Source organism: Rhipicephalus microplus, chromosome X (assembly GCF_043290135.1).
Source record: "Rhipicephalus microplus isolate Deutch F79 chromosome X, USDA_Rmic, whole genome shotgun sequence".
In the NCBI taxonomy this organism is placed as follows: Eukaryota; Metazoa; Arthropoda; class Arachnida; order Ixodida; family Ixodidae; genus Rhipicephalus; species Rhipicephalus microplus.
The window spans coordinates 219136787-219157291 of record NC_134710.1 but is presented as its reverse complement, the minus strand read 5'-3'; the positions used below and the strand labels follow the sequence as shown (position 1 = coordinate 219157291).

General features: G+C 43.0%; 1 protein-coding gene across 1 annotated transcript in view; it reads right to left on the bottom strand.

The window, feature by feature from the left end:
- LOC142775985 (histone-lysine N-methyltransferase EHMT1-like) overlaps positions 1-20505 on the bottom strand; it is a 273651-nt gene that overhangs the window by 82669 nt on the left and 170477 nt on the right. The window contains exons 19-20 of the mRNA XM_075878664.1: positions 13465-13609; positions 1230-1307 (exon numbers count right to left, since the gene is read on the bottom strand). Coding sequence (XP_075734779.1) covers positions 1230-1307; positions 13465-13609 — 223 coding nt within the window. The remainder of the gene's footprint in view (positions 1-1229; positions 1308-13464; positions 13610-20505) is intronic.

Here is a 20505-nt window from a genome sequence, read left to right as displayed (position 1 = left end):
TTAGGAGCAATTGGAGCACCACTTCCATCACTGGATGTGGTCGTAATGAAACTTAACAGACAGTCCGGTTATGCAATGAGCATTATAGTCTCCATACAAATTCATTCAGATATCCAGGTATATATAAGGAAATTGCTAACAATTACCTCACAAAGAACGACGTGCTTGGAAGGAATGATCTTTTTCTCAATGTTTTAAGTGAACTGCTTCCCGCGCACGGCAATTTTTTCGCCTCGGGGAATATAAAATAATTTTACTCCTTTCTATATAACGTGCTGCTGCACTGAAACGCGCAGCAGCCAGGCGTCTCTACGAAGAACGAAGCTCGAAATTCAACTTGGAAACATGTTCAAAGCGGGGAGCCTGGAGGGTTCATGGCATGCGTGGTGAATGAAAAGCGCGTGAAATTCGTTTGCAGGTGCTTCACGTGACGTCGGGGTCACCTGACTAGCTGGTAGTGTACGTCCCAGCCATTCAGCACTGCGGACACGCTAGCTCGGCAAAAGAGGGGGTGAAAAAAGGGGTCAACAGCACGGCGAGAGTGAGACGGCGAAGATCAAGGAGTGTCACTACTTTCCAATATAGGTGCTTTAGACTATTTAGAACACAGTTTTTGTATTGAAAGATGGAATGTGGTGTCAGCAACCAATGTACTATACTAATTATCCCGTCAACAAGAAAAAGAAGCTTTTAGTTTTTGTCATCTTTTTCGGGTGATGACAATTCAGATACCGATGTTCATCTTGTGCCCAGAAGCGATGATGGTGAACTGAGCAGCTCCTCAGCTGATGATGAAGACAGCTCAGAAGTGAACATCACCAGCACTCGCCAATGAAGTCGCTTTGCATTATTCAGGGTTTTAAAAATTTCTACACAGTCCCAATCATCTAATGAAATAGCCTAAGTACACTTACCCTACAAAAGTGAAGAAAGCTGTGGCACCTGCAACTGTTTTATTTATAAAGTTTATATTTTTATTAGCAGCAGGTAAACGGTTTCCCATGTATAGTTCAGAAGTACTTAATTGTGTTCATTCGACTAAATAGGTTGTACAAGTATTTTTTCAGCATCAACTAGCTACTTTTTCTAAAGTACAATAAAAAAAGTAGGCACTTTTGGTCGGAAAACTGCAAAAAACTTTATCCCTTAAGAGGTTAAGGAGCACCAGGTGAATGAGTGAAATATTCTCAAATATCATACAAGCATAAAACAAAAGTAATTGAAAATACCTCATCATACCAGCACCGGTAACTGATGACTGAGCAGTTACACTTTTTTGATGTACATTTGTCTTCGCACTTGCACCTCTGAAAGAAAAGCACAATGACTTTGTGACAAGACATGAGAGGCAGACATGACCAATTCATCAGTAACACAGCTACATCTAAATTCTAACACAGCAACATCCACATTCCAGTTAGAACATCTCCAATACCTGGAGATGTTCTAACTGGTCTAATGCATTGAAATTCTTCATGTAGCTTAGTTTTTTCTCCAAGTTTCAGCCATTTAATTCATTGAACCCACCTGCTTCTTTTCTCTAATATTTATTCAATGCTTTTTTCGATTCCCGCCTTTCACCTTGTGTCTTTGGTTTCAGGTGTTTTTTAACGCTGTCTCGTTGCATCATTAAGCATTGTCCCATGGTGCATTATAGCATAGTTGCTAGTTGCAGTGAAAAGTGTGTGCATCCCCTTGAATCAAAGTTTCCCTTTCCCACCTTTTTACTATGCTATACCACGGCCACTAGATCTCTCCCCTATGGTGAGGCCTGAGGCCTAACGAGTCATCTCCTGAACAAACAAACGCACGTGGAAATAAAAGTTCACTGACAGGCCACGAATGGAGGTGAAGGGCACTGTATATAAGCAAGCTAATCACCCTAGCACCTGCTTGCAATGTGTCAAGCAAAGGTGTAATCCCACTAATCCTCCCTATTTTGTGATAGTGGTATCCTGCCGTCATGCAATCGGAATGCATGCCATTTTGTTTTTCAGACTGCTGTTAGTTTTAAAAGTCCACGCTCTATATCAGAAAGCTACTGAGTACATTCCTTGTCAAACAAGTGGTGTTTTTAGCACCTCGCTATAAAACATGCAAATTTATTTTCAGAAGCCACTTTTCCCCGTAGCCCTCTGCCTGTGAAATCTCGCAAGCTACGAGTAGTAAATGATGCATTAATTTGCATTATGTTAAGTTTTATTGGCGCAAGGGCATCCAAGACCGAAGAGCACCAGTACAAACGTTGTTTCATTTCAGGTTATTTTAAATTTTAAAACAAATGCTGTGTAGGAAATGTCTATAAAATATTTAAAACACAGTTAAAAGAAATGTCAGTTTGTTACAGGCCTCCATTTCACAGGCTGGAGTCTGATGATAAATGAGTCAGCAAGGCCCGAGACCCTCACGACTGAAGTCCTTGCCTGAGCAACAACTGGAAGGCTCAGGCGCGTTTTTTCTGTTTTTTGCACGAGGCGGTACCTCACACGTGAGGCCCAGCTTGGTGTCTATGTTGGAATAATATTATTGTTAGAAATTTTACTTTCGCAAGATAATGAAGAAGTCTCTTAAGGTCAACCACTGCATCAAGTAGTAAAAACAGCGCGGGATGAAGTGGAATACGATACCGGTAGTTCGCTGTTATTTCGATGAAGTTTCTCGGATTTTTAATTTTCGAACAAGGCAAGCAACTTGACCCTTCCTGAAATGGGTCAGTCGTGCTTGGTGAAGCACAGGACATTGAATGAGAGCATGCAAAACGGTTAGACTCTTTCCACAGTGTATACATGTAAGTGGATCAGTGCCTGTCAAAAGGTGTTCATGTGTGGCACAAGTGTGGCCTCTTCTGAGCCTTGTTTGAGCGACTTCAGCGAATCGTTTGAGTTTTTGTGGATAACTTTTCTTAGTTGGGGTTTTACAAGGTGGAGTTTGTTGTCGACTTGTTTGTCCCATTTAGCTTGCCAGCGGTTGAGTAGACCTCTACGTACAACAGGCTTTAGATCTACACCTGGAACAGAGGTTATATCTATGGTTTGCCGACCAGCGGCTTCTCGTGCATTCTTGTCCACTATTTCATTGCCCGCAATTCCAGAATGACCTGGAACCCAGGAAATAACAATAGAAAGTTTTAGGTTATAGACTGTATAGATTTCGTTAAGGAGCTTTTTGAAAGTAGGGTTCTTGCTGTACTTGCCACAAGACAGGGCCCTGACAACACTTAAAGAATCTGTGTACACTATAGACTTTTGTATCTTGTGTTCTTTAATGTGTTGTATAATAAGCAGGATACCATAGGCTTCTGCCGTGAAAATGCTGGTATGTGTATGCATGGTTCTGGTGTCGGAGAACTTTTGTCCATAGGTTGCCCAAGATGCAGATGTTTGAGACTTTGAGCCATCAGCCAAGAATGCAGCTGGACAATATTTGTGTTCAAGGGCCAAGAAATGTTGCACATAGAGTGCACTTGGACAATTTTCCTTTATGATGTCTTTGAAAGACCAGTCACAATTGACTGGACACTGCTGCCAGAGAGGAATGTGTTTGGCATGGTAACTTTCCTCTAAGTCATTGAAAAAAATTGCAAGTTCTGCTACTGCAGGTCTTATTGCCAATGGAAACGGTGGGGCGATAGAAGGGCGGTTTAGGTATAACTGAGCAGTAGACACATCATTCATAAGTGTTTTGCATGGGTGCTGCTTCAGAGACATGATTCTAACTGCATAGTTGACTCCTAGATACGTGCACTGATAGTCCAGTGGCCACTGATCTGAATGTGCCTAAAGGCTGTGAATAGGGCTGGTACGGAAGGCACCAAGTGCCAGCCGGATACCTAAGTAGTATACAGGGTCTAACATTTTGATTGCTGTCCTTGAAGCTGACTGATATACTTTGCACCCATAGTCTATACGTGACAAAACCAGGCTTCGAAACAGAGATATGAGACAGTGCCTGTCTGTCCCCCACGACTGATGCGATAAAATCTTTAAAAGGTTCATGGTCCTTAGACATTTTAGCTTCAGCTGTTTTATATGCATAATGAAGGTGAGTTTAGCATAAAAAATTACTCCGAGAAATTTTTGTTCTTTTGCAATGACTAAGCTTTGTCCATTCATTAGTATGCAAGGGTCAGGATGTACACTTCTTCGTCTGGAGAAAAGCACACTAGTAGTCCTGTCAGCGTTAACTTAAAACCATTCTCATCAGCCCATTTTCGCAAGACGGTTAACACCTAACTGCATCTGACGTTCGCATACAGTCAAGTTACACGATTCGAAACTGATTTGGATGTCGTCCACATATACGGAGTACGATATCGCTGGCAGAATAACAGAGTGAAGAGAGTTCATTTTAACTATACATAGTGTGCAGCTTAATACTCCTCCCTGTAGCACTCCATTTTCTTGAAGAAATGTGCGCAATAACACAGTGCCTATTCTTACACGGAACTTCCTTTCAGACAGGTAATCTCTTAAGATGGTAATCAACCTGCCACATATGCCAAAAGACGATAGGTCTTGCAGGATTCCGTATCACCAGGCAGTATCATATGCCTTGATGGTTCAGCGAACTGGGAGCACGGGGGTAAACACAGACACAAAGCAAAGAGGAGGCACACAGCACGAGCGCTCCCAGTTCGCTGAACCATCATGAATTACCAACTAGTCAACCTTTCCATCCTATCATATGCCTTCTCAAGATCAAAGAAAACAGACATACAGTATTGGTTGTGTACAAACGCGTCACGTATATATGACTCCAGGAGGACAAGATTGTCAGTTGTGGATCTAGCTAAACAGAAGCCAGACTGGCACGGTTCCAATTTACCATTGTATTATAAGTAATAGACCAAGCGACGGTTAATCATTTTTTCAAAAACTTTGAGCAGGCAGCTTGTGAGGGCGATAGGCCTGTAACTATTTATGGAAAAGGGATCTTTGCCCTGTTTAAGGATTGGTAGTACTATTGCCTCTTTCCAAGCAGAGGGTATTTTGCTGGTATTGAAAATCTTATTGTAAAGTGCTAAAAGGCAGTTCAGGGTGTCATCAGGATGATTTCCCATCATTTCATAGGTAATTGTATCAGAACCAGGGGCATAACTTCCACAGGAACCAAGGGCAAGCTTCAGTTCATATAGTGTTAGTGGTTCATTGTGTCCGTCTGATACAGGCTTGTTCGGGCACAGAGGTGCACTTTCAGCTATGCTTTTGTGGCGTAAGAACTTAGTGGTATAATTTTCTGAGCTTGATATTTTCTCGAAGTGTTCGCCAAGAGCGTTTGCCTGTTTTTCTATTGTATCACCGCAGTCATTCACCAAAGGGAAGGGATTCGGGCCTTGTCCTTTAAGTTTATGCACCCTATTATACACTTTGCTGGCGTCTGTGTAGAAGTTTATTGAGGATATGTAGTGTGTCCAGTTTTCCCGTTTGGCTATACGGCGAACACCCCTGCCATTCGCTTTGCAACTTTTAAAGGTTATCAAGTTTTCTGCTGTTGGGTAGCGAGAAAAAGTCCTCCATGCTTTGTTTTGCCGTTTTTTAGCAATTTCACACTCCCGATTCCACCATGGCTTTGTGTTAACCTTATTATTCCTGGACTGCGGTATGCATTTTTTTGCACAAGTAAGAACATAATCAGAAATATAGTTGGCCATCTCTTCTACTTCCAAACGGTCTGCCTCTTCGAGGTGTAGTGTACATAGCTCTCTGAATTTCACCCAGTTTGCAACATGAAAGTTACACTTTTTAGGATAAGATGGTCGGTCATCCCGTTGTCTTGTTACTAAAAGCGTCAGCAAATGGTCACTTCCACATAGATTATTAATAACTTTCCGATCTAAGTAAGGTAGGAGTGACGGTGACCCAATGATTAAATCTATGCATGAATATGTATTGTGTGTGGTACTGAAGTATGTTGGCTCTGCCTTATTGAGCAGACAGGCTCCAGATGCGAGAAGAAAGTTTTCTATTGCACGAAATCTTGCATCACATCTGGTATCACCCCATAGCAAACTGTGAGCACTAAAATCTCAATTAACACATATGGTTCTGGAAGCTGATCAATAAGCTTTTCGAACTCTGTTTTATTGAATGGTTCATCGGGGGTATGTATATCGAGCGGATAGTTATGATTGCATAGAAAGCGTGAACAGCCACAGCCTCAAGAGAGCTTTGTAGCACAATGTGCTGGCATGCTACGCTCTTTTGTGCAATGATGGCCACACCTCCAGATGAGAAATTGCCACCATTTCGATCTTTACAAAAACCCACATATTGATTTTAGAAATTCACATGAGTGGACTTTAAATGAGTTTCTTGAACACAGAACACTTTTGGCTAATAGTCATTTAGCAAGTTTTTGATATCATCTAGGTTATTAAATAGGCCTCTGGCATTCCACTGAAGTATTTGTGTGGTCATATTGAGAAGAAATGTATGCGCCCTGTGTTAAGATGAATGTGCTAAAGATATATGTTAAAGTGAGGGTACCCTTCAGGTTACCAACCCCTTTGGTGGAGCGGTTACTGGACGTTTCCCTTTGTTATTGTGCTCCAAGGAGCACTGATCTTTGGGCCTCGACGACGCTGGTGTTTGTCCATCGATTTCCATTGCTTTCTCCGAGGCACTAGAAGGTCGAGGACCGTGCACAAGGACTTGCGTCTTCGGCCTTGGAATTCGATTCAGCTTCGGGGCCTGTTGAGCCGAAGCCTGCAGACCCACCTTTGATGTTGGTGGTGCGACAATAGCAGCAGCCACCTGGGGGATGGACGAAGTGACTACTGGGCCACTGTTGGCGACTGCAGTAGACTGCCGAGGCACTTGTGGCACTATCCCCCGTTGCACCACTTCGGCAAAACTAGTGTGATCAAGGTATGACAGACGGATCCTTCCTTCACGAAATGTTCTCTTTTACTTTTAGTGAGATTATCTTTTTTTTTTCGATCTTCCATTTAGGACATGTTCTAGAGTAGGCTGGTTGACTTGATCACAGTTCACACAATCTGGAGATGATCCGCAATTGTTGGACTTGTGTTCATTGGAGCTGCATTTCGCACATGTCTGCTTTCCCCGGCATGTCTGCGATCCGTGCCCGTGCCTCTAGCACTTACAGCACCGCCAAGGGTTCGAGATGTACGGCCTCATGCAAAGTTTGAGGTAGCCTGCATCTAGTGTGGTAGGAAGCACACAGCTGTCAAAGGTTAGTATTATGTGCTTAGTACGGATCTGCTCATTTTTCCGGTGAATCAATATTCTTTCAACCTTGATAACATGTTGATTCTGGAACCCATCAAGAAGTTCTTCATCACTAAGGTGCAAGAAGTCATCTTTTGATATAACACCGTGGCTCATGTTCATTGTTTTATGTGTAGACACCGTGACTGGTACGTCACCAATGCATTTCAACTCATTCATTTTCTCAAATAAATCTTTGTCCTTAATTTCAAGTAGCAAACCACCGCTAGTCATTTTCGTGGCCTTGTAGCCTGGTCCAATGGTGTTTCCGCGGCATTTCGCTACCAGGAAAGGAGACAATTTGCGATCAGTTAGGTTGCCCTCACTATGGATCACATGATATTTCAGAAATATGTCATTGCTTTTCAGAAAAAAAATGGAAGGGTGCTTCGGTGCGCCTTCTTTTTTGAGGGCGATCAAGGAGTAGAGTAGCTTGTTTAGCCATGGGAGTAGTGCATGTATTCGGCGACAGCGCCAACCGCCCACCACGGAGCCCAACAAGGGGACGCGGCAAGACTTGAAACAAGTCAGCACAACGCCAGCTGTACGCTATCACTATAACCGGATATAGCATACCCAGGGTTGGATACCAAACGAGGTTAACCCTTGCCGCCAGGAAACAATGAAGTAAATAGAAAAGAGAAGAAGACAGGATCAATTTAAAGAGGAGAAAAGACAAAGATGTAGGGAGAGAGAGATAGGAAAAAGGGACTGCCGATTTCCCTTGCGTGGGTCCGGCCAGAGGTGCCGTCTACGTGAAGCCGGGGCCAAAAGAGTGTGTTGCCTCGGCCAGGGGGCCTTAAAGGTCCAATCACCAGGCGTCGCCTAAACCCACAGGATCCCCCTTTCCCCAGACACGGCTCCGCCAGAGCATGGCTAGGCATGGGAGAGGTTGAAACCCTCCGTTGGCTCGGGTCCGTGGTGTCGCGACACACCAAACGCTTATTTATGCAGATGCCCCTGCGGTGTAATAAATGATGCGTGTGCAAGACTATTTACAAAGAATCATTACTGACAATTGTCCGATTCACATTGCACCTAGATATAGGTCGCGGAAATAAGTATGCCATGAAGTGCAAATAAGTGTTCTCAGTACACCTTTATAAATATAATACACATTAACTCTTTCGTTACCATGCCTATTCAAATCGAACACCGGTGATTGACACTTTACGGCCATCGATTTTGGCATGTTAAATTTCTTTCTCGTGCACCTAGCACTTTCTAGAAGTTAGCTCAGTCACTCAACTTTCAGAATTTTTTTGAATTGGCAGACTCGGGCAACATAGCGATTTTTTACAGACTTTTGCTCAAACCAATGTATGTGTGTAGTTGGAAAAATGCACTAGGTTGGCAAACTTGACAGAAGTGCGTGCCCCACGTGATTATGCTACAGTAACATCGAAGTTCCGTAATCAAAGGAACTTTGCAAGCCAAATATCGAATTGATATGTTAGCTTCGCGATTTGGCCGAGTTGAGCAGTAATAATTGTCATAAATTGATGCCAGCTAATCCATAGAGAGCTGTTGCTAGAAGTGAGAGAAAATTTTACAAAAAAATATTTCCCCCCAAGGTCCGCCGCATGTATAAAGTGTGCAGGTGGCTCTCACAGCCAGTTTCCAGTCCCTTTGGTTTTGCTTGTATCATTATATCAGACACAGGGTCACATCTAGTGTCACTGGTCGCTCCTATTCACGGTCGTCACGCACGCTTCGGTGGGCATCAGCGCTGCAAAACATATGCGCTGCTTGAAGCTGTCTTGCAACCCCACCTAAATTGAGTGAGAACGAACTGAGATTTCGTGGACGACAGCACCTCATGATGATGATGATATATGGTGTTTTTTGGCGCAAGGGCCATTTGATGGCCAAAGAGCGCCAGTTCATGCGACAAGGAATGTGGACAATGATTGTGATTAGCGGCTGTATAAGGGCCATAAAATTCCTCGCGGTAAGGCGGGTAAAAACATACAAGTAATAAAATCATGACCATGCCGTAAAAGGTGTGTGTGGTGTGAATAGATAACAAAAGTTGGTGATAATAAAAAACGATGGTGTATATGTATAGCATTAGCACAAGTGCCTCACTGGTTCATACCCTTGCGTGCAAGGGCCGTGAGGCAAGTGCTTTCCTGTGTAGCCACCGCAGCAAAAACCTCCCTGGAGAGGTCGAGCTACGGGATGCCCGGGTATATGATATGAAAATTACGAATTTCTTTTAAAAACGCTAACAATGATTTATGACTAAAAAGCGGTTCCCTACCAACGAACATTGCAGGGTGTAAAGGTATATGTTGTCGGTAGGGTAATGGAAAATGCTGTTTTCTTATAGTTTCTAAGTGTTTACACTGGATTAACACATGAAGGACGGTCAATGGTTCACCGCATCTGTCACACAATGGTGGGTTGCCACCAGACAAAAGATATGTGTGTGTCGTGTATATGTGTCCTATCCTGAGTCTCGTTAGTATAACCTCTGTATGACGCGATTTTGATACTGGCAGCCAATGACCAAGGAGTGGCTTGATAACGTGTAGTTTGTTTTGTTTGTGTGTATCCCACTTGCTCTGCCAGTAATCCCTGAGTTTTCGTTTGAGAGACGGCTTAAGATCAAGGGCCGGGATTGATGTGGGTGTAATGGCGGTGCTTTCATGGGCGGATGCAGCAAGCTGATCCGCCATCACGTTGCCTTGAATCTCACGGTGCCCTGGCACCCAGCACACTACAACACGTTGGTTGAGTGTGTAGAGTGTGCATAAAATAGAGTAAAGTGAGACGAGGACAGGGTTTTTTTGTTTTTTAAGACTGCGCAGAGCCGTTACAACACTGAGGGAGTCTGTATAAATTACTGCTTTTTGTATTTGTAGTTGCTTGATGTGTTTAGCTGCCACAAGTATCGCGTAAGCTTCTGCTGTGAAGATACTTGTGCTTGGATGTAGAGGGCCAGCATCCGAAAAGGATGGGCCGACAGCAGCGTAGGACACAGAGGAGTTGGACTTAGAGGCATCTGTAAAAAACTCAGGACGTGTGTATTTGTGTTGAAGTTCCAGGAAGTATGTTCGGATATGGGCAATAGGCGCATGTTTTGTAACTTCTAGGAACGACACATCACAGTCTATAATCTGCCACTGCCACGGTGGCGGGTATGCTACAGGAGCCATTAAACTGTGTTCAAGTGACACTCCAGTTTCTTCAGCTAGACCCTTCAGGCGTACTGAGAAGGGCTGCCTCATTGAAGGCCTGTTTTGGAACAGAATGGAGCTCGACAGATCATTAATAGTAGAGTATGAGGGGTGCTTCTTGTCTGCTTTCACCTTCAGGAAGTATACAAAGGACATGTAAGTTCTCTGCAGATGAAGCGACCACTCATTTGACTCAACATAAAGGCTTTCTACGGGGCTGGTGCGAAAAGCACCCGTAGAAAGGCGGATGCCCAAATGGTGCACGGGGTCCAGCATCTTCAAAGCACTTTGAGTCGCAGAGTGATAAACAACGGCCCCATAATCTAAGCGGGTGCGAATGAGGCTTCTATACAGGTTGATGAGACATTGCCTGTCACTACCCCACGTAGTACGTGACAACACTTTTATAACATTCATGGCTTTTAAGCATTTTGTTTTTAGATACTTGATGTGCGGTTCGAAGGTCAACTTGTTGTCCAAGATTAAGCCTAGGAATTTATGCTCCGCATTGACAGACAGACATTGACCGTTCAGTTCAATGTCAGGTTCCGAATGCATGCCTCTCTTTCGAGAGAACAAGACACAGGTGCTTTTTTGTGGGTTAAGTCGAAATCCGTTTTCATCAGCCCATTTGGAGACCTTGTTCAAACCCAGCTGAACCTGCCGCTCACACATTGCCAAGTTGCATGACTTGAAGCCAAGCTGAACGTCGTCGACATATGTACAATAAAACATATTGCGGGGGATGGACAAGTGCAAGGAATTTATTTTGATAATAAAAAGTGTGCAACTAAGTACACCACCTTGTGGCACGCCTGTTTCCTGGACAAATGTTCGGGAGAGAACACTGCCCACACGGACACGGAATGTTCGGTTTGACAGGTAACTTTCAATTATGTGAAACATTCTTCCGTGCACACCAAGGTGGGACAGGTCTCTTAGAATTCCAAAACGCCATGTTGTATCATAAGCCTTTTCGATATCGAGGAACACAGAGTCTGAGAGAGAAAATATTGTTTATGGACGAAGGCGTCTCTGATCTGTGCCTCAATACGAACAAGGTGGTCTGTGGTGGATCTACTTTCTCGAAACCCGCACTGAAATGGGTCGAGCAATTTGTTTGTTTCTAAGTAGTGGAGTAAGCGGCAATTAATCATTTTTTCAAATAGCTTACAGAGGCAGCTTGTTAACGCTATAGGTCTGTAACTTGATACAGTAGAGGGATGCTTTCCCTGCTTCAAAATTGGAATTATAACAGCCTCCTTCCAGGAGGAGGGGATCACACCTGAAAACCATATGCGATTATAAAGAGAGAGGAGGGTTTCTTTAGTTTCGGAGGGTAGTTCCTTCAGCATCGCGTACATTACGTTGTCAGAACCTGGGGTAGATGTATTACTGCAGTTGAGTGCTGTTCGCAGTTCTGCTAAGCAGAATGGTGCATTATATGCCTCATTTCTTGGGGATTTTCTTTCTAACTTTTGTTTTTCTATTCGTGCCTTGTAATTCTGGAAGGATTCGGAGTAGTGTGAGGAGCTCGATATGTGTTCGAAATGTGTGCCAAGAAAGTTGGCTTGATCCTCCAAGCTTTCCCCGAGGCTATTTACTAGTGGAAGAGAATACGTTCGTTGGCCCTTAATTTTCTTTACCTTATTCCACACTTTTCCCTCATCTGTGTACGAGTTGATACTCGATATAAACTTTGTCCAGCTCTCTCGTCTAGCTTGTCGACGCGTTCTCCGTGCCTGCGATTTGACCCGCTTGAAATTTTCCAGGTTTTCTGCTGTAGGGGAATCGCGAAGCAACGCCCATGCTTTGTTCTGAGTGGTCCGTGCTTTCCTGCATGCGTCGTTCCACCATGGGACTCGCCGTTTAGAAGACATGCCACTCGTTTTGGCAATACATTTAGATGCGGCATCAAGTATAAAAGCTGTAAAATACGTGACAGCGTCATCTATGGTCAGGGCAGACAGCTCAGTCCATGTCATGTGTGTAAGAGTTCTATACCCTTCCCAATCAGCTGACTCAATCTTCTATCGAGGAACCTGCGGGGGTAGTTGATCTTTGTTCGGCGCACTCAGGATGATTGGGAAGTGATCACTCCCATAAGGGTTTTTAAGAACGTTCCATTTAAAAACAGGTAAAAGGGACGGTGATGAAATGCTAAGATCTATGGAGGAGTATGTGTTGCTTGCAAGGCTAAAATACGTAGGCTCCTTCATATTTAAAAGACATAAACTAGAAGAGAAAAGGAGCTGCTCAATGAGACGTCCTCGCGCATCACAGTGAGCATCGCCCCACAGGACATTGTGTGCATTAAAATCACCTAGAACCAGAAATGGCTCTGGGAGTTCATCTATTAGTGATTCCAGATCACGTCTGTGTAGCTGTTGATGTGGTGGTATGTACACAGAACATATGGTAATAAGTTTGTTAAAAAGTACAGCTCGAATGGCCACTGCCTCCAGGGCCGTTTGGAGCTTCAAATGCTGGCATGCTATACTACGATCGACTATAATGGCTACACTGCCAGGTGGTACAACAGGATCCTCCCGGTCTTTTCGGAAAATAATATATTGTCGTAGGAAGTCCTTGTGCTTAGTAGTTAAGTGCGTTTCTTGCACACATAGCACTTTCGCGTTAAACTTACACAGAAGTTCTTGGACGTCATCTAATTTTCTAAGTATTCCCCTTACGTTCCACTGTATGATTTTGTCCATAGTGGAAAAAAAAAAAGGGAAAAAGTGCTGTGTGCAAAGAAGACGGGGATTAACTAACACAGCATTGACATCTAGACAGCATGTCTCGCAGTGTCTGCAGGCTAGTGCTTAAAAGGCCATTGTCACTGATGAACCCAGTTGCTTGATACTTGCCAAGGAGAGAGAAACAGTAGAGAAAAAATGAATACAATATTCGGACATTTGTTTTTAGTCATTTTGTCACAGAACATAAGACAGCATACGCACTGCTGAGAAAGGACACAAGTACATATACTCTGTTAAAACAGAACGTCACCTGCTTGCTATTCGCCATGTAATTTGATGAGGGACAAATACCTGCATGGTAGCGATGTTGCGGTCCACGGGAACAGGAGCTGTCTGACAGTTTTCAGTCATGTATAGGAAATCAGAAGGAGCAGGTTCATCATCAACTCCATTGACACATTCAATGGGATGTCGCTCCTTGCCTTTGCTGATGTCCCTGTGAAGGCAAGATTAAGAGTCAATCACAAAATCCGCAGCATAAATCCACAGCACTAATCAACAATGCTTTGTCAACTCAGAATGTAGATGCACTGGCTTCGTGGAAAGACTATATGGGAAGCGATACTTGCATGCACAAACTATCTGCGACAAGAGACATGAAGTGAAGTTATCAACTAATATATGAAAATTCGTAGCAAGTAAGGCAATTTAAAAAGGACTGGAGTTCACCTGACCAGCATGACATCATGGTCTCACAAGAACTGAGCCAAGTTTTAATGTTTATTGCCCCATAGCTACATAACAAACATATATAGCAAAGAATGCTGGGATAAAAGCTGCATATAGGCCACTTGGCTCATAGAGTTTCCTAAAATTAACTAGAGGAGACTCTGGCGCCGTGATCATTCAGTGACCATGGGAATGATTCGTAGTACATGAATTTCTCTAGTCTTCGTGCTTGCAGACATCAAATGCACTTGTTGCTTTGTTTATTGTAATGTTTAAGTTTTGTCTCAAATAAAACAACAAACCATTTTGAACTTCGTGACGCAATTTGAATTGGTGATCCTAAAAGGTGTAGGTGGCGAAGCATAACCACCGAACATTTGCTGTTTGTCATTTTCTAATAATGCAGCTTGAAGCTATACGAAGCCAAATGAAGCATTAAGTACAAAAATTAGGCAAATTTATGTACTATCCATCATTCCCATGCTCTCTGAAACGCCATGCGTTGCAGCTCCCATAGACACTAGTGCCAGAGTCCCCTCTAGTGTATATCAGGGGTGAGAGGGCTGAATCTAAATAGGGAGCAGTTTTTGAAGCAGCAAAAGTTTTGAATTTGAATTGAATTGACTTTATTTCTTCTGTTTATAACAGAAAGGAAGCGGAAACTAAAGGCCATGTGGCCTGACAAAAGCTTCTGCTCCTACAACAGTTCGGCATGCAGGCCGTGCGTAGCACAAGTCAATACAGACATATTCGACTGAATAGTCAAAAATAAAAGAACATGTGTACAAAAAAGTAGAAAAGCGAGAATAAAAATGCTATGTCTGCACAAAAACAACAACAAAAAATGCAACATATTACAGTGATAGGTCATTTTACCCCAGTCAACATTTAAAATTTGCAATTAAGGCACAGAAATTGAAAATACACACAGCAGCTTTGTCAGACAACCTCAATATTGTGTGGAGTGGGAAATGTTTTGAATGATTCATTCATTCTTCCATAACTTCGTCGTGAAATTCATGTAGTGAAGGTGCTTCATGTAGTGAGTAGTGAAGGTGCTTGGTAACTTTGTAACTGTTTCCAATAATTCGTTCTTACTTTTGGTGTTTCCAGATGGTGTGGCCAAAAGCTGTAACACGGGTTGGTGAGTACATCACTGATATAATGTGTGCTGTTTTGTTTTATATGTTGCATTAACTTGTAGTAGTACACCTGATTTGCTTTTAACATAAGTACTTGATAAAAACAGGCTGTGCTCTGAAGTTCTGAAAAGGTCCACGATAACCCTCAAATGCCCGTAGGACTCTTCTTTGCAATACAATCAGGTTCTTATAATTTTTTTGTGTGGTCGTGCCCCAGATTAATATGCAGTAAATTAGTCGGGAGTAAAATAGTGCATAATACAATGAAATTTTCAGTCAAAAAGGAACCAAAGTACTCAATTTGGAAACTTTTATATTAAAGGAGGAAAACCTTGCTTTGGAGCAGTTAGTGACATTTAATACCTCATCTTGGGAGCTTGAAAAGACAAATTTTTAGCAACATGGGTGCATTAGTGCATATTTCAATTGGCTAAAAATACACATAACACTGAAACAGATGTTGAAGAAAGACTTTGAACAGATTATCACTAAGTATGAACTTCACTACCTTTTTACATACCCCGTGATTTATCTAGGCCTCGTAATAGCCTAATAACAAACATGTTTAAAAAATATGTAAAATAGGTTTTGTTAAAGACTAGGTTTCCAGGAAACATTTTACCAAAAAAAAAAGCATCACCCTAAAAAAAATTCAAAAATTGTGATTGCACAAGAATCGTAGTTACGCAACAGTGGACCTTCGCTGGAAGAATAGCCTAACATAATAGCGTCAAGTGTGCTGCAAGCTTTTAACAAACAAAAAAGTGCGCTGCACCGCCGTTCGCATCCACTTCGTTCGGGATCAACTTCAAGAGTGATGCGCGAGAACCAAGAAACCTCGCCACACCGACTATTTCGTAAAGTGCGTGCGTATGGCACTAAGTGATGAGCGAATGGTACTGATAACGCCTCTCCACACGAGCAACCACGCATTACTATTACGACCAACGTTGGCCTGTTCTTTTATAATGTAGGTCATCACCATCGATATAGAACTCCCAATAATACATCAACTTGCAATTGCCGCATGCCTCGCTTCGCAACTCACCCAGCGCAGCTAAGAAATTAATCTCCACCCAAGCAAACTGCCGAACATACAGAGGCCAGTTTTATTGCAAAAAAAGATAATAGAAAGAAAACGAAGTACACCAGTCACACTGCAGAACGGCAGCCAACCGAAACACTGGTTAAACGTAATGCTAAGCCTAAAAGCTGTAACGCGGGTTGGTGAGTGCAGAACTTCAGAGCGCAGCCTGTTTTTATCAAGTACTTATGTTAAAGGCAAATCAAGTGTACTATTACAAGTTAATGCAACATATCAAACAAAACAGGACACATTATATCAGTGATGCACTCACCAACCCGCGTTACAGCTTTTAGGCTTAGCGTTACGTTTAATCAAAAGAGCTCTGCAGCCCTTAAGACACGTTCACACTGACATGCCTTTTAACGCACGTTCACACTAACCATTCCGGCTGCTGAAAGTGCACTGAATCCGATGAGGTGGCAGCGAGATCCACCGAAAGGGCCCTCTCCGCAGCGATCGCTCTCGGACCAATTTTTGCGGCGTCTGCCGCCGAAGCGGTCGCCGCGGACCAATAGGGGCGCACGTAACTGAACGCTATAACCAACAGAAGTTTAACCCACTCTGTGGGTTAAACTCCCGAAATATGCACTTCACGTCTCTATTTTGCGGAAAAGGTGACCGAGCTTGTCCTTGGCATGACTGAGCTTGCTGCGGTCATGCAGAGCAAGACGAACCCACCAACGCCACTGACATAGGCTGTTTTTTTAAAGACAATAGTCTTTCTTGGGGACCTTCAACAGCAAAACTTTGGTCTGTCTGTCTGTACATTTGTCTGTTTGTCCGCTCTAACGATACCTTAAACGGCACCAAACGGCCAATTCCATCACCGGCGCCCACCAATATTGCTCATGGTTCAGCGTTCATAGTTGTGCAATCGTCAATTAAAAAGCAATTATTGTGCATATCTGAGGCGCCACAACAACGCTTCGATGTTTTGTATGTCTGCCTTTATACTAGAAGAGGCACACACAAGTCAGTCTAAGGAATGTAGCATTTATTCGCGCTGCGTTGATAGTGCAACTCAATGCTCGAAAAGGTGCTTCCAACGCTTTGCTACGACGTCACGGTGGTGGCACCTGCCCGTCCGTCGCTTTGCGTTCTACACCTTCTCACCTCCAAGAATAGCGCATATCTTTCTCCACGGGCTGCACGCCTACGTTTTCGAAGATAACTGCCAGATGGCACTTGTGTCTAATGTGCCTCGATGCGCTCGTTCGCCTCCGCTACACGCTCGAGGCACTTTAACGCAGTGCCTGCAGAACACCATTCACCAATTTTCTTGCGCAGAACATCAAATAAATGTCTTGTTCACTCTCTCCAGACGCAAGACTATCGTCTTTCAACGACATTTGCAATGTAACATGCAGATTTCGAACCATTTTTTTTTTTTACTTTTCATGCATTACAACACAGCGACTTGCCAGCAAAGTAAGCAGTACTGCTGCTTATTGCTTCCTGCGTACGAGAATTATCGAAGTCTGGACCACTGAATTGCGTAGTGGGATATGCAAGCCTCGACAACAACCGGGTGACAGCACATACATCCCGCGTTCTCCCTCTGGTAGTTAGCATATTCGGCGGCACGGGGCACGTCCAGTTCACACGATGCTGCGTTTCGGTGGCAGGAGAATTTCGTTCCCTGTAGAATGTGGATGCATCAATGTGAACTAGGGGTTAAAGTGCTGGTTGCGAGTTTCGATTACAAAACAAAGCCCTGAGCAAATCACCGTTTATTAAAACTGTGACACATGATTGCCGACGCGTCATGAGTCACAAATAAAGCGCCAAGGTGCACGCGTTAATATAGCTTAAAGTGGCTTGAATGCGCGCTGTGTCACCACGACTTCGTAAGTAATTAAGTTTCTCCCTGCGTGAAGACACCGATGTGGCAGTTTCGTATGCGATGAGTTTTTTAAAATGCAAAATGCAATGATAACTCGCTTGTCTAAATAAATTAGTAGCTAATAGGTGTAAACAGGGAATGGGTTGCACGCATTCTGTCGATCACGGGACCCATTTTTAGAACCAGTGTGCACTCACGAGAGCATTGAGGAGATGCATCGCATGCAGAGAAACGACTCCACGTTTACAGTTACTCGCTCACGCAAACACGCATGTGTAGCTGACCGCACGCAGCAGCGTCAACATGCAAACCGCAGTGATCGGAGGAACGCGCTTCCACAACAAAGAACCTGAGAGTCAACCCTGCTACGCTTGCCACTTGACTCGCTGATTATCGCTATCCGCCAGTGGCACCAGAACATACAGCCTAGCTAGTAGAAGCAGCACGCTCAATGCACGGCAGCACAATTTTGTGGGGTCACACATATTTACAACAGCTTAGAGGAGATTATGACACCCCTGTGGGAGCCTTCGTCATCATAAACATGCAAAGTAAAAAAAACATACTTGGGTGCGTCTTATTAGTCAACTCGGCCTTTTTTCTCCACTGAAGCTGACACTGGCATCAAAATTCTAGCTTTCAAAGCTGTTCCGGAGCAGTTCAGCGCAATTTTGCCCCGCTAGTATGTGAAACTTTGCCCTGCTAGTATGTGAAACTTACAAAAAAACAATTCGACTTTATGATAAGGCCAATTATGAAGCTATCAACAGCGAGCTAACCCGTTTTTTCCCGGTATTTGAGACGCAATTTAGTAATCATTCAGTGCAAGAAAACTGGTTGCCTTTCAAGAGCAAAGTGCTAGAGCTAATTGAGAAGTATATTCCGGTATGTAGTTTCCGTGCTAACAAAAATAAACCATGGTTCAACAAATCACTGAAGCGACTAGAAAATAAGAAAAAAAGATATTTTCGAGCTGCTAAACAGAGCAACAACCCACTTCTGTGGGATAAGTACTACTCAGCGGAAACCGAATACCTCACGGCAATACAAAACGCTAAGTACAAGTTTTTCACAATGACCTTTCTTGTATGCTAACACAAAATCCTAAGCAATTTTGGCAGGGTGATTAACCCAGAACAAAAACACACGATAACACTAGCTAATGAAAACAATGATGTTATAAGTAACATAGAATGTGCGGACGTATTTAACACCGCCTTCGCAAGTGTATTTACTAATGACCATGCCATGCCTCCGATTGTACTAAGATCTCAGTGTATTACCAGCGAACTACCAATGTCTGACATTATATTTTCCATTGATGGCATAATATCTTGCATAGAACGTCTAAAGTTAACGTCATCAGCTGGTTTTCACGAAATTAATTCAAAGTTTTTACTTAATACTAAGAACATTTCGGCTGCCTTCTTGTGTCTTTTGTTTTCTCAATCCCTTTCAACAGGTCACTTGCCCGATGACTGGAAAGTGGGAAAGGTCGTTAAATTACCGTTAAATTACCATCGTTACCATTAATCACCATTAAATTACCGTCCTATCTCGTTAACAAGTATACCATGCAAAATCATCGAACATGTCATTTATTCACAAATCATGACCTTTCTAGACTTAAATGATTTTTTTTAATCCTTTACAGCACGGTTTTCGCAAAGGTCTATCCTGTGAAACTCAGCTACCTATTTTCCATCATGATTTACACTTAAACTTAGACTGTAACCAGCAAACTGATGCCATCTTTTTAGATTTCGCTAAAGTGTTCGATAAAGTGTCTCATCAGCTCCTTCTTTTTAAACTTTCTAGCTTAAACATTAACCCTAACGTTCTTAATTGGATTGCAGCATTTCTGAGGAATCGCTCCCAATCAGTTTTTGTTAATGAGTGTGTTTCTAACCCTCTTCCAGTTACGTCCGGTGTTCCCGAAGGTTCGGTGTTAAATCCTCTACTGTTCCTAATATTCATTAACGACTTACCTTTGCAGGTTTCAAGTCACATTCGCATGTTCGCCGATGATTGCGTCATTTATCGTACTATTACTAATCCATCTGAGCAGCAAGCACTTCAACATGATCTTAACTCTATTCAAGCATGGTGTGACCATTAGCTCATGACACTTAACCCAACTAAATGCAAATCATTATCTTTCTCACGTCGTCAAAACCCTTTAACTTTTCCTTACACACTCGGTAATGTTGACTTGGACAGAGTCGAATCTTATAAGTATCTAGGTGTAACATTGTCATATGATCTAATGTGGGGTGCGCATGTCACTAACATAATAGCGGGTGCTAACAAATGAATTGGATTTCTGAAACGTCATTTACGCCACGCTCCCAAACACCTGAAACTTCTAGCCAACAAATCTATTATTAGGCCAAAGCTTGAGTATGCGGCTGCCATTTAGCACCCGCCTCAGGCTTACTTAACAAATTCACTTGAGGCACTGCAGAACCGCGCGGTACGATTTATTCATTCATCATATTCATATCATGTCAGTGTGTCATCATTGAAAGAAGAATCATCTCTATTAACTCTTGCACTTCGTCGTCGCATTGCCACCCTAGCTCTGTTCCATA